Source organism: Gracilinanus agilis, chromosome 2 (assembly GCF_016433145.1).
Source record: "Gracilinanus agilis isolate LMUSP501 chromosome 2, AgileGrace, whole genome shotgun sequence".
NCBI lineage: Eukaryota > Metazoa > Chordata > Mammalia > Didelphimorphia > Didelphidae > Gracilinanus > Gracilinanus agilis.
Genome location: NC_058131.1, coordinates 363,848,663 through 363,874,388, shown reverse-complemented (window position 1 = coordinate 363,874,388; position 25,726 = coordinate 363,848,663). Strand labels below are relative to the sequence as shown.

General features: G+C 36.9%; 1 protein-coding gene across 1 annotated transcript; it reads left to right on the top strand.

Annotated features, from left to right (window-relative positions):
• Positions 1–214: 214 nt before the first annotated feature.
• Positions 215–25,216, top strand: CREBRF (CREB3 regulatory factor). Its single transcript, XM_044664448.1, has 8 exons — positions 215–287; positions 10,260–10,385; positions 11,856–12,942; positions 18,793–18,987; positions 19,703–19,892; positions 20,568–20,641; positions 22,726–22,848; positions 25,101–25,216. The coding sequence occupies exons 1-8, from the start codon at positions 279–281 to the stop codon at positions 25,214–25,216; spliced, it is 1,920 nt and encodes a 639-aa protein (XP_044520383.1). The 5' UTR covers positions 215–278.
• Positions 25,217–25,726: the final 510 nt, after the last annotated feature.

Below are 25,726 nucleotides of genomic sequence, written 5' to 3'. Positions count from 1 at the left end.
CTTTTTTGCTCCTACTCTGTTCTGTTAATGTGATTTTGATTATTTTTGAAAGGTTAACTTTTTTTAGAGTTCAGTAAAGTTACTTTTTTTTTAATTATTAGTTTCATGCAGAACTACTTAATGAAAACAGAGGTCCAAGCGATTGAACTGAAGGTATTCCGGTGAAAACCTGCCACTTATTATATAAATTATTTTTTATCGTGAATTTAAAGCTGGAAAGGAATCTACAAGCAAGAAAAAAAAGTTTGGAATTAGACTCTCAGGATCTGGGCTTGGAAATGCCTCAGGTAAATTTTACTGAGTGTGAGTAGTCTTTTTTTAATATTTTAGTTAAGCAGAGTTCAGTGCCATTGGTGCTATAAGTTCATACATCCCTGGTAAATCTTACTGTGAGTAGTTTTTATATTTGAGCTCAGCAGAAGTTAGTAAAAATTAGTTCCTGTAACCTGTAGCAGAAGGCTTCCCTATGTTTTTAGGCCTCACACAGACCAGGTCTAAGGGGTTAACCTAAAAGGATAATTTTCTCTTTTTTGGCATGTTGTCCCACTTGGAGTTTGCACTGGGAAAATCTCCCAATATAACTTGGTCTCTTTCCACAAATGTGAGTTTACAGGACCCCTTAGCTCCCATACATCAAGGTAAAATGCATATGAATGGAGAGTAGTTTGGAGGATGCTAAGGGCTTACAAAACCCACAAAGAGACAGACAATTCCTAAGGTACTTGTAGTATCCTTTTTGAAATGAACTAAATTTGACATTGCCAGTAAGACAATCATTTATTATAATTAAATTCTCTTTCCTAGAGTCTTATTCTGTACCCCTTTGAAATTCAGATTTCCTTCAGAAAGCAAACATACTTTGGGAATGCTAGATGAACAAACACTTTTCTGTAAGACCTACAATGTCTGAAGAACACATGGAATAATTGGAGTACCAAAGGCCAAATCTCTTATCCCTATAGCATGTTTTTTAATCTGTAGTAACAGAAGTTTTGCCAGTGCCTTCATTCTCCCAGAAGCACCTGCTCAGCAATACTAATTCATTCTAGAAGAGTAGGTCTCTGAACTCTCAAACTTGATATTACACACAAGGCAACCTCCAAGACTAGCACTGCTTAGTATATCTCCTTTTTCTGACTAGAAGCCTAGATTACAGGATTATATTACCTAGCAAATCAAAATTCTCTCTTTTCTACCCAGGAGGTTGATAGGATCAGGAGCATTATTGATGAACTTCCCTCCTAAGCTCAGGGGGCAAGCACATGTCAGCTTCTGCCATGTATTTCTGCAAGAACTCTATAATTTCCTTAGCTTCTCTCATCTTTTGGTCTGGGGAAGTCCATTATCAGATCTTTGTCTCTGACTTGTGCCCAGGAGGTGCTATGGTTTCCATGCCATTTTCAATTTCTGGTGGAGGGGAGTCTACACAGGCCTTCTTTTATTCCCTATGCCCAAACATTGGTTTACTGTATTGCATTCTGGTCTGTCTTCTAAACAGGGAAGAGTGCTGGCTATTGGATCATTTTTATAGGCCTTTGAAAAGGGTAGCTTCTATGACAAGGTACATTCCTCTTGAGCCCTAATCAGGCAGTCATCTTTGGGTTTCAGGGATTGGGATTGTCCAAATCAGGGACCATCCCATATCCTTTTTAACAGGGCAATAATGAACATACCTCATTACTGGTATTAGATTCAAAAAGAGATGGTTCCCTGCAGGCAGCTAATTGATTTAGAAAACCACTAATTAACATTATCTATGTTGTATTTTTATTCTTATTTATTTTTAAACCCTTGCCTTCCATCTTAGAATCAATTCTGTGTATTAGTTCCAAGACAGAAGAGCAGAAAGGGCTAGGCAATGGGGCTTAAGTGACTTGCCCAGTCACTTAGCTAGGAAGTGTATGAGGCCATATTTGAACCTAGGACCTCCCGTCTCTAGGCCTGGCTCTTAATCCACTGAGCCACCCAGTTGCCCCCTGTATTTTTATTTTTAAAAAACTTTTTCCAGTTACATTTTAATCTGGTTTGAGTTTGATACCTCTGACCTACACTGTAGAGTAGGAGTAGTATTTACATATCAAATTAATCAGATTAATTAAATTGATTAAACTCTTTCCTCTTACATTCCTTTTTTGTTTTTAAACCCTTTACCTTCCGTCTTAGAATCAATACTATGTATAGGTTCCAAGTGTAAAGTTGCCCTGAGCCAACATGGAAATGTTTAAAGTCCTATATTACACAAGGAAGAAGAGTGGTAAGGGCTAGGCAATGGGGGTTAAGTGACTTGTCCAGGATCTCACAGCCAGGAAATAAATGCCTGTGGTCAGATTTGAACCTAGGACCTCCTGTCTCTAGGCCTGACTCTCAATCCACTGAGCTACCCATCTGCCCCCTCCTCTTATATTCCTAATTCCCTGTACTAAATTCTCAATTTCTTTTTAACATCCATTCATTTCTGATCATTCCCTTCATTCTGCTATCAACTGATCCCAGTCCAGCCTTTGAGTCTGTATCTTAACTGACATTTGCTCCTTGTTTCCTCTTGGCAGTAGCTCAAGAACTCAACACTAAGCAACAAATAATATGTTCAAGTTGAAGACTGAGATGGTAATGAGAGTTGCTGGCTTTGCACTGGTAGTGGGGCTGCTATAGGTCTAGTACAGAATGAGTACTTCCTTATACCTGCTTTCAGTCTTCAAACTGCTACAACAGTCTCATCTCTACCCCAATATCCCACTTCCTCTATATTCTCCTTCACTTATGCCACTTAAATCGTGGAGTGGTTGCAAGGAGATGGTGATGAGAGACCAAAAGAAAAGCATTCTTTTCTTTTTGACCTTTCTACCCTTTCCTTACTTAGTCCATCATCTTGATATATTTCATATCCTAACAAGGAGAAAACATTCTCTTGTCAATTAATTTTCCCCTTACTTCTTAACTTTTAAAACAACCCCCAAACTACTTCCTTTTTCAGGTCCTCTTTGTACTTTCCCACTCTGTGCGCCATCCCCACCAGAGCTTTTTTTTTTTTTTCTTTTAACTCTAACCCACTGCTTTTTCTTCCCTCCTTGTTTGTTCCTTTTTCCATGCCATTTATCCACACCTCCTATCTGGCTTCTTCTTTCTAACCATTTTTCATTTCATCTCATCCTTACCAAATTACCTCCATATCTATTTCCCAGAAGGATTTAAAATACAGATATATCATTTCATGTAGAAGCCTTGAATTTGTAGTCAGCATTTTGACTATTCAGAATCATCATAGATTCAGAAGTTTGGAGCCTGAAAAAAGTGGAACATGGCCCTTTGAGTAGAATCTTTTTTTCTCTTTATAATCTCTCTCCCCATACTAGTCCAATGGTTGGGTAGAGATTACCTTTAGCTAAGCTAGCATATAGTAACATTGATGATTTGGGGATATAGGACTGGGTTGTACAAACAAAAGTATTTTCTTGTTGATAGGAGAGATTCCAAAGTTAGGGCTTCTATCCCTTTGCTTGGCCAATCTCTTTGGATTCTAGAAGATATTATCAAAGAATGAACATGAGTAGATTTTTGTTCACCTGAAAAAGAATTTTCCAGATTGGCTACAGTTCCCTCTGGCAGCTTCCAAACATATTTGACTTCCCTAATTAGTTCAATTTGTTTCTGAAAATTACTCCTTTTTGTAAATAGTAATATTACCTAGAGCTGGTAATTCACTTAGGTGGACATGATACTTCTAAAAGAAATTTAAAGAGTTTTGTTAAGGATTTATGAAGTCTTAAAGAAACTGAGAACCTCAGAGGCACAAGTACTATTTTTTTCACTAGTGCTAATCAAGGGCAAAGTCTTCATAAGAGGGGTAGATCTGAGAAGTGAATAGGTAGCTAAAAAAGATGATATTGTGAGAATAGGTCTGGATTTCTGGATCATAGCTTAAAATACAGGAATGATGGGCTCCTGGTAAGACATGGAGTGTACTTAATAAAAGTTGGTAAAAATTTTATCTGAATTCTTTTTTGCTTATCTAAAAATGTCTACCTACAATGGCCAAGGTAAATACCATATAGAGAAGAAGACTTAGCAGCAGAAATGCCCAGAAATTCATAGGATACCAAATCCAAGAAATGAAAGCCAGTTGCCTCAGATACCTATATATAAATGCAGGAAATATGTATAATCAAGGTGAACTAGAGATCTCATTCAAGAGAACCAATTTGACCCCATAAATGTCCCTGAGACTTAGTGAAATATGACTTCAGTCTCAAATATGGCCCTGGAAGGATATCCCTTATTCAGAAGGAGCAGGATAGGTAAAAAGTGGGTTGGGGTAGCCTCATAGATTAAGAAGATATGTTATCCATGTTTGAAAATTCAAAGTGTAGAAGAGGGGAAGCACAGTGGAAATCATTTGAGTGAAGATCTATGCAAACATAAACATAATAAATACTTTTATCTGATTTGACAGCAGACAATAACAGGAATGGGACAGCAACAGGAAGCAAATAGGGTTTGAGGAAACAAATTAAAACCCTGGAATAGAGTTATGTTATACTAGCGACAGAAGACTTAAATTATACAAGTATCTGCTGAATCATTGCCTGATTAGGCCAAAATCCGAGTAATCCATAATTTTTTTGACATGCCTTAAAGATAATCTCATCCTTCAAAAATTGAGGAACCAATTAAGTAAACTTTTCCTCTGACCTGATTCTGGGGTGCAAATTATGGGAAACTTGTAGAGAAAGTGACTTTTATTTGAGAATTTGTTATAGAGAAGAAGAAGAAAACTGGGCATGGTCTGACATACACTTTAGATTTGGGAACTATAATTTTGGACAGTTCACAGAAAGAATTGGTAAGATTCTGCAAGGGAAGTCAACATAAGAAAAGTAGAAAGCTATCAAGAATGAAATTTGAGGACACCAAGTTTTCTGATGAGGAGGAAAGGGGATTTATCTATAGACTGAGTAGATGCACAGGAAACTCACTGACCAACTTAGATTTTTTAAAGGTTTGTATAGAATCAAGGGATGAATATGAGAGCATAGCATGGTATTGTAAGAATAGTGTCAGGTAACTCTAAATGCAACTTTTTGCTTTCAAGTCAATACTATCTGCCTATACTGTTAGAGAGTTTCTGGTTGAGGAAATCACACATTCCTGTAAAGAAAGGTATTATGGTGGTTAAGATGGGTAAGGAGGAAAAGGTTAGGAAGTGAATATGGCAGAATAAACATTTTTAATGTGCCTGTAAATAAAATATCAAGTCAGGTGTTCTAAAACTGAGAATTATATGGGACTGGTAAAGAATCTTAAGAACATCAAAAAGAGGATGTTAACTGCAGTAGGGAAAAAGAGGAGGATCTAGAAGGTAGAGTTGTTCAGCTTTTAAATTACTTCTGTTCTTTCTGTCATTAAAGGAAGGATGGGGTTTAAAAACCCAAGGTATGTAGTAAAACAGCAAGAGAGCAGGTTAATCAGGTCCAAAGGAGCTACATCCCCTAGAACTAGAATAACTGAGAAATGAGTTTGCTAAACCATTGTTAATGAACTTTAAAGACTGTGGAAAACAGGGTAGGTGCTGACCTGAAGAAGGGCAAACATGGTCTCAGTTTTCAAAAAGTAGAGAAGACTGGGTTTTGTCAATGACAGGCTAATGAGTTTAATTCATTATTAAGGGATGGTCCTGGCAAAGGAATGATCACATAAAACCAACATGGTTTCATGTGAACAGGCTGTCAGAAAATCCAGGCAGCTGGATTAGATCATATATATACAGGAGATTAACATAACTGTGAGGGTGAAAAAGGAAAAGATATTCAAAGTATAAGGAAAAAACCTCAGACTTATTAATACAGAAAAAAGATGATTGAGAGAACATCAACAACCACTGACAGATATGCCTACTTTACCATCTGTATAAAAATTTTATGAGAACAAGCTACATTTACTTTGGAGACTCCTTGATGAAGTATTCATATGGAACAGGCAGAATTTCAAAAGTGATATTCCTCAGAAATCTGTTTTTACTATCACAAACTGACTGAAAGATACAGAGAATACAAGATTCCATATTCTTGTGGTTTGTTGATTATATGTATTTGACTTGGTAGAGCAAAATGCCACCTTAAAAGCTCTCTCCCAACAAGATGTATGCCAACCATACATCAGCATTATTCAAGATAACATTGTTCAGAAACCCTCCAATTAATAGCAGGCAGAGCTCAAAAGAGGGACACATCAAAGACGATTATCAGTTTCATAGAGGAGAGATCATTGCAGAGTCCCAAGTTGAAGAGTCATTCCTTATGCATGGTGAGATCCTCTAGATGCACATTTATGGATGTTATTGTGCCAGTTGTAGCAAGCCTTGGAGTATAGCTGAGCATTCTAGAAAAAGAGGCTTAAGGGGCGGCTGGGTAGCTCAGTGGATTGAGAATCAGGCCTAGAGACATGAGGTCCTAGGTTCAAAGTCAGCCTCAGACACTTCCTAGCTCTATGACCCTGGGCAAGTCACTTGACCCCCATTCCCTACCCTTACCACTCTTCTGCCTTGGAGCCAATACACAGAAGTTAAGGGTTTAAAAAAAAAGAAAAGAAAAGAAAAAGGCATAAGTGATCTAACCATCTATATCAGTGGTTCCCAAACTTTTTTGGCCTACCACCCCCTTTCCAGAAAAAATAATACTTATCCCCCTGGAAATTAAATTTTTAAAAATTTTAATAGCAATTAATAGGAAAGATAAATGCACCTGTGGCCATCACCGCTTCCCTGGATCGCTGCTGCACCCCCAGGGGGTGGTAGTGCCCACTTTGGGAATCACTGGTCTATATAGATAAACCAAATGAATGAAGAATGCCTGTTGTCCAGTCATAACAGATAATTCAATTGACCTATAGAGCTCATCCACCAGTATATCTTGGTCAAAGAGTGCAAATGGACAAGTTCTCTTGGACAGGATTGTGCAGGAAAAGAAATCAGAATTGCCTTCAGGAAGTTAAAATTTTTTTCTAATTATCACAAATCCTTCCAAAAATAAAGACCTATCTTTTAATTCCAATGTTTTACCTCTTATATGGGTACATATTGGGGAACATTACAGTCTCCAAAGCATTAAAACTAAGTATCACTTGAAAGGCAATTGGGAGAAGGCTTCAGTGAGTAACAAGGAAGTATAAGAAAGAACTACTAGAATAAATGATGTCATAAATGCATGACAAAATGGAAATGGGCTGTTTATGTGGCAAGAGAAAGAGATAACTAGTATACTGCTAATATTCTCCATTGGTATCTTTACAGTGTTAGAAAACATCAAAGATGATTTGCTCATTGGCATGAATCCCGTGGCAAACTTGTATTAAGACAAGGACAAGAGTTGCATAGGATGAGCAGACAAGGATGATTTGCACTTTGCATTATTGGAAGGAATATTCATATCAATGAGATTGCAAATTCATTTGAGCACATCAGACCAACTTTATTTCCTTTTTTGACTTAGCTATTAGACTGGTGTAGATATAATTTACCTACATTTTAGAAAAGCAGTTGACAAAATCTCTAATGTTCTTATATACAAAATTATCTCCACTTCCCCTGAGGGAGGTGGGGATGATATAATCTAGATGCCTAGGGTAAGTAGATTTTTGACTATGAATGGGCTAGAGTTAATTTCATTTACACAGTTTTAAGGTATATGCAGAACTGATTCAATGGCTGTATTCAGAATTGCCATTAAATGCCAGTTTAGGAGATTCCTAGTGGAGAGGCCTTATACTGTTTGATGTTTTTATCAGTAAATTAAATAACATGTTTATAATTGCAGGTCACACAACTAGGAGGAGAGATCAAATATGTTGAGAGTTAGGATCCTCAAAAGATCTCTGTAGCTTGAAATGAGGAGAAAAGTCTAAATAAATGGGAATTTAATAGAATGAAAAGCCTTACATTTAGGTTTTCAGAAAGCATTGTTCTGAGTCCAAGATGAGGGAAGAATACCTAGATAGTAGTTTGTCTGAAAAAAGATCTGAGAGTTTCAGTGGGCTTCAAATTTAACGAGTCAACAATTTGAAAGAATAGCTCAAAAAAAGCTAATGTTGATTTTAAACTACATTTAAGAGAGTCTAGGACTAAAAAGTTGATAATATTCTGCCCTAATCACACCACATCCAAAATATTACGTTCTAATCTGGGCACTATTTAAAAAGAATGTTGATAAACCTGGGAGAGTCCAGAGGAGAACAACTACAATGATAATGGATCTTTAAATTGTGCCAGATGAGGTTCAGCTGAAGGAATTGGGGATGTGTAGCCTGGAGAAGAGACTTGTGGAGGAGGTTTTATAGCTTTTTTGAAATGTTTAAAGTCCCACCTTGTGGAAGACATATTATACTTGTATTGGTTGTTCCCAGACAGAACTAAGTAACCATTGGTGGAAGATTCAGAGGTAAATTTAGGCTTGATGTAAGAAAAAATATTCATAACAATTAAGATTTTTACAAAGTGGAATGGATTGCATTGGTAGGTCATGGGACATTCCCTCAGATGATTTTTTTAAACCCTTATCTCTTGTCTTAGAATCATTACTAAGTATTGGGTCCAAGACAGAAGAGTGGTAAAGGCTAGACAATTTGGGTTAAATGACTTTCCCAGAATCACACATCAAAGAAATGTCTGAGGTCAGATTTGAATCCAGGATTTCCCCATCTCCAGGCCTGATCCTCATATTCACTGAGCCACCTAGCTGCTCTCTCAGTATAAGTTTTAAAACCAAGATTGAATGGCCACTTTGGGGAGTTTTAGAGGGGATTCTTGTTCAGGTTTAGATTGTACTAGCTACCCTGTGAAGTTCCTTTCCAGTGTTAAGATCATCACCTCAGAGTTAGCGCCTTTGATTCATTTCTCTTCACTAACTTTACTTACGTGCCGTGTGTATCCACATCTGCACATTCAGATAACCATCAACATAACATTGCATCATCTTTCAAAATAAAGGACAAATAAGAGAGGCTAGAGCTAACCTCAGTTAGTAGTAGATTATTTTACAGAGCACTAAGTTTAATACCTTCTGGTTCCTGGGGGGACCAAGGACAATGTTTTTCTCTTGCATTTGAAACAACTGGGAACCATCTTCCTTACTACTAGGTATATCATTTCAGTTCCCAAGAGACTATCTCAGAAAAGGGGTAATGAAAAGCAAAGGTTATAGATGATTTAAATAATTGGATTGGAATATCTTTTCAAGTTGTTGTCTGAAAAACATCACTTGGCTTTCTATTTTCTATGTAAAGCTATTTTTATGCATTTATTTTGCATACATTAAAAAAAAGACATAAAACATAGATAAAAGTGATTCTGCTTATCTGAGAAAAATGATAGGGATTGCCTTTGAACCAGTCAGTTTTGTTTTGGAGGGAACCATTGAACCAACTAATGGTACCCTGTGATGAAACCTCTTATTCCTATTCTGATAATTTAAATTACTAATGTGCTCCCTTTCTAATATTTTGCTTCTCTATTCACTTCTGGCATCAAACTCACTACACTATTCTTTTCTCTTAACCAGGAGAGACAGGCGACATAGGTATAATAACAGGATAGAAACCATAAGATGCTTTTTATGTAGAATCAGGGGAGGCACATTCCAAAGAATGATGAATTAATCCAGCTCTTATGCTTTTCTGGGACTCTGGGCAGTGACTCCAGTGATTTATTAGGTAGTACTAATATTGTGTGACACTAAAAAAGACCCAAGGTTCACTCCAAATATAAACTGTTAACAAATCTTCCTCCACCCAAATCACCATTTCCAAGACAAAGCCTTCTTGCTGTATTCACTTATGGAAACCTTGACTTTTGCTCCTCTATAGGGGCAAAATGAAAATTACTGCTACTAGAGATTTATAAATCTATTCATCCCCTCAGAAATGATAAGGAAATCCTCCCAAGGAAATCAGAACAGAAGAGGTCTCTTAGTAAAGTTTACAATGTTTTCATTGTACATAGTTGTATACTGAAATACCTGCTAAGTACTATACTTTGTGGTCCTCTTTGGTGGATAGTCTTCAGATGGTACAAGTTTAATGCATTGCAATTTCTGATACAATTCCTTGGTTTAATTATTCACCTGGTGTAAATTGAGTTAGTTGTTAGAAAGCACTTCAAAAAGGATGGATAAACTGCCTTGAACTGTAGATTTTCTTTAGAGGAGGATAATAAAAATAGGAATTCTTTAAGACTTCAGATTTTTAAATTAAATGAAATAATTTCATTGCAGCCTAGTGTAAGCGGAATGGACCCGCCTTTTGGGGATGCCTTTCGAAGCCACACGTTTTCAGAACAGACTCTGATGAGCACAGATCTCTTAGCAAACAGTTCAGATCCAGACTTCATGTATGAACTGGTAAGTGATACTTTCTTGGGCTCTATTTTAATTTAACATTTATGTATAGTTTGTTTGCTTTGTTTTAATTGAGAAGCTAGTAGGTGGAGAGCAAGAATGAATGTAAGCTCAATTTTGATTCTAAGAAACCTGATTGTAGTACTTTTTAGAACTATGTATATACCTTCTGCATTTAGAAAGGGAAGATATTTGTTGAAAAAAATCACATAAGGCTATTTTGCCATTAAGATCCAGCTAACAAATAAGGAAACAAAAGCGATAAAGCTAGAGTGTGGCATTTAAAAAATATTCAGGGGTATGAAGTTGAGTGTTAAAGAAAATAGCAGTTACAAGTAGTCTGAATAGGTTTGTCAATTTAAGTGAGCAAACTAGACACTTACATAAGAATAGTATTGTTATTAATATGTTTGAATCGTATAAGAATGTTCTATCTACATTTGTGCATGAGAATCAAGATTATGTCCTGGACCTCATTCCTGACTAGGTTTCAGCTATCTTTGATCCTATTTTTGCTGCTGTTAAAGTTCTCTCTTAACAGTACAACTTAGTTTTCCACAATATAACTGTGGTTGCTGCTGAAAAGATATCAAAATTTTCCAAACATAAAGGAGCAAGAAAAAACAACCTTTCAGTGGTGGTATTTATAGTATATCCACTGAAGTCTTTCAGTGGCTTATCGTGGCACAAAAGTAACCTTGATTATCAAAGGCTATGTCAGTATTATGTTGCATCTCTCAGGTCTTATCACACTGGAGAGGCTTTGAGTACAGTCCAACTGACAACCTGTGTGCTCATTGTCTGAGGACCAGCCTAGTCACGTGTAGAGAGGCTTGTCATCAAAAGGTTGGTCTCAGGTGATAAATATTTCTAGCCACAGAAATTCATGAAGACTGTCTGTGAAAGTATGGAAGGGCTATTTTTATGTACTCCAGTGGCAAAAATAGGTATATTTGTAGCATCACAGATCCCTCACATGAAGCGTTTATAGTTGAAAACAAAGGGCCCTTAATATTTGGGCCATACCCCAGACTTGAAGGAAGAACATTTTAAAAAATCTAATATCAAGAACCACTTAAATGACATGTTCCCTCATTTTTTTTTAAACCCTTGTACTTTTCGGTGTATTGTAACATAGGTGGAAGAGTAGTAAGGGTGGGCAATGGGGGTCAAGTGACTTGCCCAGGGTCACACAGCTGGGAAGTGGCTGAGGCCGGGTTTGAACCTAGGACCTCCTGTCTCTAGGCTTGACTCTCACTCCACTGAGCTACCCAGCTGCCCCCATGTTCCCTCATTTTTAAAAAATTCATGGAAGTAAAGAAATTATATATAACAAATAAGTGGCTTTGCTTTAAAGTAAAACAATGAAGTTAATATAGCAATTAAGTAAATAAGAGAAAGGAGAATGGGAAATTGTGAATATTTTTTTGTCCCTAAAATGTGTGCTATTTTTTGTCCCATTTTACTACTTAGGATAGAGAAATGAACTACCAACAGAATCCCAGAGACAACTTTCTTTCTTTGGAGGAGTGCAAAGACGTTGAAAATCTGGAGACTTTCACAGATGTCTTGGATAATGAGGCTGCTTTAACCTCAAACTGGGAACAGTGGGATACATACTGTGAAGACTTAACAAAGTATACTAAACTGACTAGCTGTGATATCTGGGGAACAAAAGAAGTGGATTACCTGGGTCTTGATGATTTTTCTAGTCCCTATCAAGATGAAGAGGTCATAAGTAAAACTCCAACTTTGGCCCAACTTAATAGTGAGGATTCTCAGCCAGTATCTGATTCCCTTTATTATCCTGACTTGCTTTTTAGTGTCAAACAGAACCCCTTGTCCTCTTCATTACCTGGGAAAAAGATAGCAAGCCGAGCAGCTGCCCCAGTGTGCTCATCTAAGACTGTTCAGGCTGAGGTTCCTTTGTCAGACTGTGTCCAAAAGGCAAGCAAACCCACATCAAGCACACAAATCATGGTGAAGACCAATTTGTATCATAATGAAAAGGTGAATTTTCATGTTGAATGTAAAGACTATGTTAAAAAGGCAAAGGTAAAGATCAATCCAGTTCAGCAGACTCGGCCCTTGTTGAGCCAGGTTCATGCTGATGCAGCAAAGGAAAATACCTGTTACTGTGGAGCTGTAGCAAAGAGACAAGAAAAAAAAGGAATGGATACACTTCAGAGTCATATAGCTCCTACTTTGCCTTTTAAAGAGACCCAGGAACTACTTCTCAGTCCTCCTTCCCAGGAGGTTACAGGGTTAATTGTGTCAGGAGAGAGCAGCAGCCTTTCTGCCAGCACATCAGTCTCAGATCCATCCCAGAAGAAAGAAGAGCACAATTATTCTCTTTTTGTTTCTGATAACCTGGGTGAGCAACAAGCCAAATGCAACCCTGAAGAGGATGAAGAAGATGAAGATGATGTTGATGATGAGGACCATGATGAAGGGTTTGGTAGTGAACATGAGCTATCTGAAAATGAGGAGGAAGAAGAGGAGGAAGAAGATTATGAAGATGACAAGGATGATGATATTAGTGACACTTTCTCTGAACCAGGTATTGAAAAATAGTAGACTAGCAGAGCTTTTTAAAAGTTACTTGAAAGAGGAAGCTTTTGGGGGGTGATTTCTTTACCTTTTGGTTTGGGGACTAGAAGGATTCAGTGGCATAGCATTTTTTTGTTAACCCTTTAACTTCTGTGTATTGGCTCCTAGGTGGAAGAGTAGTAAGGGTGGGCAATGGAGGTCAAGTGACTTGCCCAGGGTCACACAGCTGGGAAGTGTCTGAGGCCGGCTTTGAACCTAGGACCTCCTGTCTCTAGGCCTGACTCTCAATCCACTGAGCTACCCAGCTGCCCCCATAGCATTTTGATTATAAGTAGCTTCAGAGTAGTTATCAGCTTGTGTAGCATAGCTATTGCTTTGAGAGCAGTTTTTAGTTTATCTTGCATCAAGTGTTCTAGTATGTCCCCTTGTTCATTACCTCTGCTGAGAGGTCAAGAATCCATTGGCATGAAAGTAATTTCATTTCTGGATGTGTCCCTCCATTATAGATGAGATATAAATTAAGAGTCCCTAAATTGATTTGGTGTCAGTTTCAACTACTCATCCCTCTGTGGCTCTCATTTATGAAAAAAAATAAATAAATAAAGAGAATTTTCCTTTGCAGGCTGGGGTGGTGCATTTCTGCTACAGTCTGCATTTGCAGAATATTTTTCTTGAATGAGAATACACAAATAGAGGGGAAGGGTTAAGGTAATGAATAACCTCCTTTTAGGGGCAGGTTAAAAAAAAAACAACTTATTTATATGCATTACCTGGGCATGAAAGGGGAAAAAGAAGAAAAGTTAGCCAAGAAAAGTTCTGTGCTATGTGTATGAAAATGTGCATGAAAATAACACAGCTGAAAGGCATAATTAAAAATTGCAGAAAGGAATGAGAATCTTCCAGATGCCTCATTTTTTATTTTTGCCATAAATATATATAATTTGCCATATATATATATAATATAATAAATAAATATAATTGTTTCATATAAATTTAAAATAGTAGTTCTGCATAAGACATAACAATCAATTCTAAGGAAAACAAAGGATACTATTATATTTACAGTCTTAATTTTTGGAACAAAAATTTCTGGAATTTTAGTTAGTATAAACAGTGGTATTCAGTATTTTGGGTGTATGGTGTTTTTTTTCTTTTGATTACTTGGTTAGAAGCGGTTTCTTTTACCCACGTTTTACCTTGTATCAGATAGAGCCAACCAAATTGTTTTGCCTAGGAACTTCAAATTTAGATATGAAAGAATAAGGATTATGGCCACCTTTTTTTTTTTTTAAAACCCTTACCTTCCATGTTGGAATCAATACTGTGTATTGGTTCCAAGGCAGAAGAGCACAGGGTTAGGCAATGGGGGTTAAGTGACTTGCCCAAGGTCACACAGCTGGGAAGTGTCTGAGGCCAGATTTGAACTCAGGACCTCTTATCTCTAGGCCTGGCTCTCAGTCCACTGAGCTACCTAGCTGCCCCGAAGGCTACCTTCTTTATTGATTTTCAGACCCTTGTGTTTTAGGGATGGAAAATAGTGGTTCTTTTTTTAATTGTCAGTGTGAAAAATTTGCAAGGTTCTCCCTAATAATTTTGATTTTTGTCATGATTCATGAGAATTCCTAGTTTGGAAACTAATTTTGAGTGCCAGTGAGGACTGGCCAGATGGAGCTCTAGCTGAGAATGATGGCTCTAAACCCTGTGTGTTGGGGAACATTAATATTCCCATTTTACTGATGATGAAAATGAGGCTTAGAAAGGTTAAATGAATTGCCCTTGGTTACTCAGCTATGTCAGATAGAGTTGAGATTTAAATCCTGGTCTTCCTGACTCTAATTCCAGCATCTTATCCCTTATGCAGTATTGCCCCTCTTAAAAAGAGTAAAAAAAAGACAAAACAACCCTATTGCTCATTTACTTATTAAATTCCATGTAATTTCCAAGTAATAAATCCCAAGTAAATTCCATGATCTTCAGAACAAATCCAGTAGGACTTCCCTTCTTTGCTTCAGTATATACTTTTCACTGAGGCTGTGTTTTCTTTCTTTTTTCAACACTGTCCTTAGTGTTCTTTATTTCCCTTGTTAAAAGACATTTGGGAAAGAGGAAGAAGGGATTTTTGCTTTGCCCTTGAGCCTTTTCACGCATCTCAGGGATGGCTATGGGTCCTAAATAAGGACAGCCATGCTACTTAGGTTCCTTCAAAAGAGTATGTATTTTTAACTGTCTGACCAGAGGTGGTCTCCATCCAACCCCCTCTTCACTGAACCCTTCAGTAACCAGCAACATTTTGTTTGTGGAGTAATTGGTTAAGTTTAGACAAGCGGGCTATGAATATGGAACAGAATAGAGGTTAAATGGCATACGTGGGGATCAAATTTTCATCTTGTCCTTGTTAACACAATGCTAAATGTTAAAGGGGCATTTAATTCTCGTATTTCCAGTTGACTTGGTTTGTATTATGTATACATTTCTCACCCTTGCTAATGTACAATTTACTTGGGCAGTAAAAAGACAAAATTGTGGTAATATTTGGGCTTTTGAAAATATGAGTAATGAAAATTTAAAAATACCTTCTACTTATACAGAAGAACTAAACAAGTAACTTCAGGAACCCCAAAGTAAAATACTGGAGAAGAGACAGAAGGAAATACTTTGAAACAGAAGTGTGCCAATTTGGGTGGGTTGATTGGTTTAATTTGTGGTGTTCTTGACCAATTTACAAAGGCTCTTTTGTGACCAGGTCACTTGATGCTGTTTCTTGGCTGATGGCAACACTAGCTCATGAGCCTAAAATCTTAAGGGGTGGAGGGGGGCATGGGGCTTAGAATAGAGTTTCAGTCCCTGTTCTGGACCTGCTCCCAAGATTACATAGAGCTCATTCAGTAGCCAGCCCACAACTGGAATCATGAGTCCAAGCATGTTGCCTTGGGTTGGGTACCAAATGAAACTTTGCTTTGTAATCATTATTTACTGGCTTCTTAAGGCATTTCATATTTCCCCTTTGCCCTCAAATATTACTCCTTGTAAATTATTCCTATAAAAAACAACTTAAGGATCTGTTTTTGGAATTATGTTGAAAAACTTAGTATACCAATTGGTCTTCTGATTTGCTTTTACTGACCATGTCAGATAAACATGTGTTCCCCATATATTATTTTCTATGATTCTAGCGGTGTGATATTTTTTAACTTGATAGATGCAAGATACCAGAATAATATTTTGCCAGAAAGCAAGGTCAAATGAAGAGTGTTAAAGTTAGTGGCTAACATAAAGTGGAGTGGCCCAGTAATAAGTAAAGTGTGATCATAGATTGACTTGTGTGGAGAGAATAGTTCTTCTGAGGTACTCTTTGGCCTTGGTTTGGGCCAAGGCAAATCTGACTGTGAAACATTAGATTTTCAAGCTGTCCCAAGTTTCTAGGATGTTGGCTAAGTAGTTCCTCCCAATCTTCCCACATGGTCCCCAACCCAGTTTTGATTCCTTACATCTTAGTGCAGCATCATGAGCCTTTCTGTTCTTCCATAAGCCTAGCAGTAGTTGGTAAGGGGAGGAAGTGACATCTACATTTGGCTTTTAAAAATAAAAGTGAAGAAGGGAAGAGGAAAGGCATTTTAGGCCTGGGGACAGTGTGAGCCAAAGCACAGGTGTGTTGAGACCCTGTGACACAGACTTGGGCTATTTAGTTTGTCTGTAGCATAAAGTATATAAGGGGCAGTTAAGTGAAGTAAAGCTGAAAAAATATAAAGGTTCTTATATGCCAGCAATAGGAATTTGAACTTCATTTACTCATTTGGGCAGTTAGGAAGAAACTGACTATTTGAGTATTTTTGTTTTCTTTTAAAACTTGTTTTATTAATGCTCTTTAAAAAATAAAGCATCATTGTTATTTCCCTATGAATCCCTCTTCCCCAACAGAATCTACTTTCCCTTGTAACAAATAAGTTAAGCCAAACAAATTAGCACTTTGGGCTATTATATTTCTTATTCTTCACCTGCTACCTGCCACTTCTGAGCTCCTAATCAGAGGATATGTTTCACCATCAAGACCTATAAAGTCAATAGTATGGATCAAAATTTGGAAGTCTTTCAGTGTCGTTTTCTTTTACATTATTGTGGTCATCATGCAATTTTTTCTTCTAGTTCTACTTACTTCACTATACATCAGTTTATACAAGTCATACCAAGTTTTTCTAAATTCTTCATATTAATAATTTCTTATGGCACAGTAATATTTGATATACCACATATGTTCAGCCATTCCCCAGTTCCAACTCTTTGCTTTTAGAAAAAATGTTCCTTGTCTGTGGAACTTTTTAGGTCTTGAATGTCCTTGGGGACATATATGTAGTAGTGGTATTGTTGGGTGAAAAGCTATATATCAATTGAATGATTTTTCTATTGATGAATCTGAGCAAGACTGTGATAAAACCAGATATACTAGTAGTAGTCTTGTTGGGTAAAAGGGTGTGTATGTGCATATGTGTATATGCACACACATGTATACACCCAATTGAATTACTTTTTTCCAAAGAAAATTTTGAGGAAGTATGATACAATTAGCTCTTTGGAAGATTACTTTAGGAGTGTATTAAGAATGTATAATATAGGGGGCAGCTGGGTAGCTCAGTGGATTGAGAGCCAGGCCTAGAGACAGAAGGTCGTAGGGTTCAAATCTGGCCTCAGACACTTCCCAGCTGTGTGACCCTGGGCAAGTCACTCCACCCCCATTGCCTACCCTTGCCACTCTTCTGCCTTGGAGCCAATACATAGTATTGATTCCAAAATGGAATGTAAGGGTTTTATTTTTTTTTTAAAGAAATGTATAATATAGAAAGAATGTATAATATAGAAAGCAGAATGGAAAAAGCTACAAGGAGGCTCTTGTTAACAGTCCATATATGGGCACTATAATAGGAGATTACAACTAGAATAATAACAGCAGGAACAGAGAAAGAAGGGCTGGATATGTAGAGGTAGAATAGGTAAAAAAAAAAAAAGTCTGATCAGCCCAGAAGTTTTGGGAATGGTATCAGTGCTCTAATTTTGTTTTGTTTTGTTTGTGAAATACCTAGATTGAACAATAAAGAAGAAATCCCTTTTTGGAGTTGATTTACTAGAGAAGGTTGCATTCAGTTAAAACAAGCAAGTAGGGTGGGCAATTTAACTTTTATCTGGTTGCCTATGATGTCATAGATACTTTCTGAACTTTTCTAGAAGGAGGTGAGGAGAGAACAATAGTGTTACCCACTGAAACTCTTCATAGCAATCTGTCATCAAGGAAATTTACCCAATCCTGCTATCAGTGAACTTCAGCAAACTTTTTATTATGTTTCAAGTCAGGAAAATAGTGGAATTCACCATAGATTGTTCTTTTTGAGAAATTCTAATTATTTTGACATTCTTGACACTGGCTTACCTTTAGTCTCTTGCTTCAAGTGTATATGTTTAATTGGAGTTTGGAAGAGTAATTCTTTTAAAAAAATACCTTAGAGAAGCCCAGATATCTCAGAACAGTATGATTATTTTGTTTTTTATTAATTACCGCAGTTTTAGAAAGCTGTAGTTTTCCAGATTAAATTTTACCATACATGCTTAACATCTTTAGCTTAGATATCTAGTAGGATATAAGTTCTTTGAGAGCAGTGAATGTTTCAGTTTTTTGTATACCTTCTATGGAGTTAGCACAATGCCTCTTTTCAAACTAAAGAGAACTCAATAGCAAGTTACAAATACAATAATAGTTTATATTACATTAAAGAAACAAACTTCCTGACTAATAGTTTCCCAAAATTTTGTGGGTTTTTCCCAAAGTTAATTAGTGCTATTCATATTTTGAGATTTTGGTTTTTCCCCAAAGGTTATGAAAATGACTCAGTCGAAGACTTAAAGGAGATGACTTCAGTATCTTCGAGGAAGAGAGGCAAGAGAAGGTACTTCTGGGAGTATAGTGAACAACTAACACCATCACAACAAGAGAGGATGCTAAGGCCATCTGAATGGAACAGAGACACTTTGCCAAGTAATATGTATCAAAAAAATGGCTTGCATCATGGTAAGAGGGGATTGTTGTCAAATAATTAGTACTGCTAGTTCTGGAGCATTGTCTTGAGTATAGGTGTTAAATTGTAATGCTCCTTTGGCAAATCCAGAGTTTTGAACAAGAGAGATAAGGGGGAATAGAGCAGATGTGGCAGCAAAACTAGTCTGCTCACAAGTGGAAGCCCTGAGGCTTTACTGTCTCCCTTCCCCTCCCCCTTTTCTTCATCTCCATTCTGACCTTGGAACCTAAGGATGGTGAAATGATAACAAGACATTGCAACAGATCATCAGAGGTTAGGGGTGGGTAAAGAGATATGAGCTGTAGATGTACATCTCACTTATGGAGGAGAGGAGGAGAAAAAGAGTTGAATTGGAAGTGTTTGAGTTCATCATCCTAATGTAGCCACGTGTAGTTAAATAGCCCTTACAGATGTGGATGGAAGTAAAGAAGATAGCAGTAGGTTGGGATTGCTAAGGGGAGAGCTATGATGTAGTTCTTCCATTCATTGCATGATGGGTGTGTGTATGGGGGGGGAGATGCCTGCCATTTACTAGCACTTCAGGGATGAGTAGGTGTCCTTTGTTTGAATGACTAACCCTTATTTACACACCATACTTTTTAATCCTTAGTAAAAATGGGCTTCAGAATAGCGGCTTTGTGAAAATGTATTTTCTTCTGCTGAAGAGACTTGTTTAAGGACAGTAGAGTGGCTTTTTTTTCTTAATAGGAAAATATGCAGTAAAGAAGTCACGGAGAACTGATGTTGAAGACCTGACTCCAAATCCCAAAAAACTGCTTCAGATTGGCAATGAACTAAGGAAATTGAATAAGGTGATTAGTGATCTGACACCAGTCAGTGAACTTCCCTTAACTGCCAGACCCAGGTCAAGGAAAGAAAAGAACAAGCTAGCTTCCAGGTAAGTTTTGATGATTTCTGCCTCTGTAGATGAATTATTTGAATTAGGATTATTCTTTTAGTGAGCTGTACAGAAGAGACATCTTCAAACTATGTAGAAAAATGCTATGCTTTGTACCCTTTGGAAACATTTTAAGGTCAGTGTGGAATTTTTCTTTTTACTAGGAAAAGATGGTTACATATTAGGTTATTCAGTTTTTACAAGATATCAGAACATTAGATTGTAGTTTTTAGTCTGGTATATTTGAAGAATCGGAATCTCTTTGAATTATAAACAAGTTTGTGTACATCAAAACCATAACTAGTAAATTTTGCATGGGGGCAAGTGGCAGTGGGGACAACAAGCTTAGCGTGTGGGAAGTGCCGCCGGGCTGTAGCCAAAGGTGAGGCAGGCAAGGGAGGAAACACTCTGGGACCATGCTGTCAGAGATGCCTGCCCTGCCATTAAGCACCGATCACTTTGCTTTAGTTACAGCTCTGATGGAGTTATGCTTTTTGGCAGTAACAGTTTTCCTGGATATTAGCCTTTGGATCTCATAAACAATAGAAGGCATTATTTTTTATTCTCTTTAGAAAGCTTCTGATAGTTGGGAGAGTTTAAAGAAGCATTCTGAATATATTCTGAAAACTGATTAAAAAGCAAACAAAAGTTAACTAATTACTTTTTCCTTTGTAGGGCTTGCAGACTAAAGAAAAAAGCTCAGTATGAAGCTAATAAAGTGAAATTATGGGGTCTTAATACAGAATATGGTAATGTTTTAAGAAATTTACTAGCATTCTACAGAATTACTTTTATTTAATCCCTTTCCCACTTACCCACTCTTATCATCCTCTTTCTTGCCCAGCCTCCACCTTGTGCCACCTGCCTGTTTTTCCACCAACTCACCAAGCTGTTGTACTTTCTTCCCTTTCTGCCCACTGCCTCTTTGGAATGTATAAATATACTTGTATGTGTATCTGGTGTAGTTGGTCCTACACCAAATGTTACCTGTATTATTTTATTCATCTTGTGAAAATTCATGTTTAAAATTTTCATTCATAATCTATCTTTACAAATTTGATGCATGATTTGCATGTGTAATTCATTCCTGAAAATCACTCACATAATTTTTGTTGAGTGAACCATTGATATAAAATTTCACTTTCCTTTAATTTAAGAACAAACATTGGGGGTAGCTAGGTGGCTCAGTGGATTGAGATCTAGACCTAGAGATGCGAGATCATGGGTTCAAATTTGGCCTCAGACACTTCCTAGCTGTGTGATCTTGGGCAAGTTGCTTAACCCACCTTGCCTAGCCTTTACTACTCTTCTGCCTTGGAGTTAATACACAATATTGATTCTAAGACAAAAGATAAGGGCTTAAAATATATACATTTAGATGAAAAACATATTGGAATCTTGGCACAACATGGGCTACTTTGGTTAGACTAGCCAGTGGTATGGTGTTTTAGCTGCTGATTGAAGAGTTGGCCTTTGTACATAGCTAAAACTCCTATAGCCTGTCTAGTGTACCAGCCACAGGTGCATGTCATGCTTATCTGCTTCTAAATGTAGTCCCCTCCATGTGTAGTTACATATCTCATGGACAGGTTGTTTTATCTGTTACTTCTATGAAAATTCCTTGTATTATTGTTCTTGGGAAGAAAAAGAAGCCAAATTCACAAACTGTTCAGTTCTAAAAATTATGTTTTCTTTTAAAACTGCCAAAACTGAAGTCAGTTTCCTATAGTGATATAGGCCTATATGTATGTGGGGAGATATTTTTAACTAGGTAATAGTTGGAAAAAATCTGAGCCCCAGTTTTACTGTATTGCAAACATAATATATATAGGTCACCAGTTTGATGTGGCAGTGAAAGCAAACTTAATTTTGGACTTATATACAAAAAAGAATCCTGGTACTTAGAAAAATGTTATTTCCCACTGAAATCTGATCTCATCTGCACAGATCTAGAGTAATAGGCTTGGTTTGAACTGCCACATTTTCAAAAGAATATTCACAAACTAAAACATCCACGGGAAAGCATCTATGGTGGTAATGCACCTAGAGACCATAGCATACAAAGATCAGTTGGAGGAAATAGGCTGTTGAACCTAGAAAAAAAGAAAACTTAAGGGAAACATGGAGAGCTGTCTTTAACTATTAGCAGAGGGATCAGACTTGCTCTATTTAGCTCTATAAAACAGAAGTGAGTGGAAACCTTAGTAAGGTAGTTTGATGTGAGGAAAAACTTTATGCCTGAGTTGTCTAAAGGTAAAATCGGCTATTTTGGGAGATGGTGGCTAGATGACTACTTATCTGGAATGTTTTAGTAGAGATCTTTCATCAGGTACAGCTTGAACTGAATGTGAGGACCCTTTCAACTCTGATTCTATAATATGACTTGTCAAAAATAGATGAATGACTAGCTTTTCAAATATATAATGACTGATGAATCTGCCATTTATTTTTCCCTGCTGGTGAAGCCTTTTGGTCTTTATTTCTGATATATCTTTACAAGGCTTTTGCCAGATAACCATGGTCCAGAGGGACCTAGGATATTCTCAGTACACAACCAAGACAGTAGCAAAACCCATCCAGAAATTTAAGCCTATCCCTTTACCACCCAAGATTATTCAGTACTGACTGAAGAGACCTAAAGTGGTTTCAGAGCTTCCATAGTTACACCAGGAGACAGTGGTACCAGACCACTGACACATTTTGAAATTAGCTTATTTGGGAGGAAAAAAGCTTCTTTTAAATAGTGTTTTTCATATCTCTTACTTATTATAAACTCAATTCCAAATAGTTTTTTAATAGGTAATGTGTTCTATATATGCTTTCTGTTTTGCAGATAACTTGCTATTTGTAATCAACTCTATCAAGCAAGAGATTGTAAACCGAGTGCAGAATCCAAGAGAGGATAGAGGACCTAACATGGGACAGAAGCTTGACATACTTATTAAAGATACTCTTGGTAAGGATAATTCATGACTTACCTTCAAATAACAGGACACAACATGTGGAATGGAACTTAAAGAGGAAAAAAGCTCTTGTTTTCGTACAGATATTGTGTATAATACAAATGCTAATTAAATTTACTAAAGGCAAAGCTGTCTTATCATATTTGTTTTTTTTTAATATGATTTTTATTATATTGTTAGAATTTCCCTATAACTTTTCTCATCTAGAGATGATGCTTGGGTAATCTCAGTCATCTGGAACATAGCTGGGAACACAGAAACATAAAATTCTTCAACTTTTAGAAGTAAAAGAGACATGAGTAGCTGAAATAATTGCTTCAAAATCCGTAACTGTTGAGAAATTTCCATAGAAGAAATCTTCCTTCAGGGCCTATTATCTTAAGATTAGTATCCTCCTTTTGTACAGTTTTAACAGTATTCGTCATCTGGGTTCTTAGGTCAAAATAGAGTAGAAATAACAAAATAAATAGGGCAGGATAGGGTTCTGAAAGAAGCAGGTGCACCATTCAGAGAACTATGAGAAGGAACGGCTCATAACTATTACAGAAAGGGAAAAGACATAGAACCATTAAAAGCAATTAGTGGCCATCAATCATTAATGTTTGGACAAACAACTCCACACTTCTTAGTCCCTAAATTCAGAGCAACTACTTGATATGAGCAACTACTTTTGGGATGGGGGGAAAAAAACTGGTTCCATCCCTGAAGAAATTTCCAAACTAATAGAGGGAATGAAAGAAGTACAGAAATCATGATAAAAGATAGTTCTAAATTCATCAGAAAGGTCATAATGACCTGAATGATTCAAGGTGGAGAAAGCAGGTCTAATTGGAACCTTTAAGGAAGACTTCTTAGAGTGTGTGTCATTGAAACTAAACTAACTTTGATATGGAAGAATAGCAATAGGTAATTGCTATTATCCATTAATAGTAATAAGGGGAGATTTCTTCCAGGCATAGGGAGTCATCATCTACTAAAGATCATAGGATTAGAGATTTAGAGTTGGAAGGGGCCTTAGAGCTCTTTTAGTATATTTTTACTTACTGTACTTAATGAAGGAAAGCAATTTGTCCAAGGTTATGTGAATAAATAGGCTCAGAGGAAGGACAGGACTGGGGAACTGTGAATAAGTCAGTTTGACTAGAGTAGAGGGCTTAAAGAGGAATAGTGTGACTTGAGACTGAAAAAGTAATGAAGCTCTGATATCATTATGGTAGGATATGTAATAATTGCCTCTGAGTCATCAGGAAATGGTTACTATATCCTATTATATTTACTAGATTCTATTAAGAAAGTAGAGAAGGGTATAGTATATCTTAGAAAATGAAACAGTTAAAATAAAAAAACTAGAAAACATAAGATTGAGAATTCATAAATAACTTTAAAGCCTGATGTGAAAAAAGAAAAAAACTATAACTATTTTGTTAATCTTTTAAATTAAAATATTACTAATATAATCACCTAGCTAAGGTGATCCACTAAAAGTAATGGAACAAAGCCTGTTGAAAATACTGGAATCCCCCGTGAGTAGTGAGAAACTATGGGTTAAGAAATGCTAAGAAACAGAAATATGTAAGGGGGGGGGAGTAGAGTCTCACTTTTTTCCCTTGTATACGACACAGTGCCAGCTGGGACTGAGTATTCATACATGTTCATGCTAGGATTAGACTAGGTTGTTAAGGGCAAAAGTTTTTCCATGAAGTACCATTGACCCTTAGAAAAAAGTCACTGAAAGGTTACATTCAAAAAGTTACTTGATGTTTTCTTTCTTTTTTTTTTTTTAAGAGGCATAGAGACCATTAAACCCAGCTGCTTTTTAAAAGAAGAGTAAAACATTCAATAACCATAATTTTTCTTATGAGTTCTGACCTGTGAAATAATGAATAACCATTTTCCTCAGCTTTTACTGGTTCTTTTTCATATGACATCAGAGAGGCTATTCTAAATGAAATAAGTTAGATAATCACCTGGGACTGAGAGCAGTTATTCTCTGGCCTGAAGAAGTGATCAAACAATATTCTCATGGGGCAAAATCAAAGCAAAGGGTCACGTCTGATAGTTCCTAGCACTGGATTAAACAGTGAATTCCTTACTTTCACCATCCCAGTATTTAGAATCACTGCTATAGACTTTGAAGGGACCCCCTTGTTTTAAAGGTGAGGAACCTGAAGCCCAGGGAGACACTTGCTTGAAGGACACACAGGGAGTGTGAGCATCTGAATGTAGCTGTTCTTTCTTTCTTCAGGTCTACCAGTTGCTGGACAAACCTCAGAATTTGTGAACCAAGTGTTAGAGAAGACTGCAGAAGGCAACCCCACTGGGGGCCTAGTAGGACTAAGAATACCAACATCCAAAGTGTAATTGGCCTCATTTGACCACTACTCTCTGGTCAGAATTATGTCTGTGTTCAGTCAGGTTCTTCATTGTAAAATTTCATTCTGTTCTGCATGTCAGTTTAGCATTATGTAAACATTTACAATTAGGTTACATTGTTTTAATAACTAAGTAGTATAAGTGAAGCATGATCCAAAATACTTGATTATAGCATTTTTTCAGAGCATAAACCATAGTTAAAATTGCTTCTGGCATCAGTATGGAAACTTATATGTTTATAAGTGGCTGTTTAGGACCAGGATGCAAAATCTATAGAAGTCAAACTTGTTTCCGCAAGTGAAAATGTTAGCAAATGCCAAATGTTCTGGCAGGTTTATGCTCTGAATGCAACACAAAATTAAGAGGAAGCATTTTTTTAAACTGTCAGTTTAGATTGTTTTTAGAATTATTGCTTTGTGTTCTAATTTTTTTCCCACACCCATTAATCTCACTTGTATATAGCACATGTAGCATTCATGCTACGTGTGCCATATTAGA

What these genes read in the sequence shown, in the direction of transcription:
- CREBRF (XM_044664448.1), top strand. An exon ending in AAAAAATGGCTTGCATCATG is followed by an intron (nt 18,988 to 19,702) that starts GTAAGAGGGGAT and finishes TTTTCTTAATAG; the next exon opens with GAAAATATGCAGTAAAGAAG. An exon ending in ACTTATTAAAGATACTCTTG is followed by an intron (nt 22,849 to 25,100) that starts GTAAGGATAATT and finishes TTCTTTCTTCAG; the next exon opens with GTCTACCAGTTGCTGGACAA.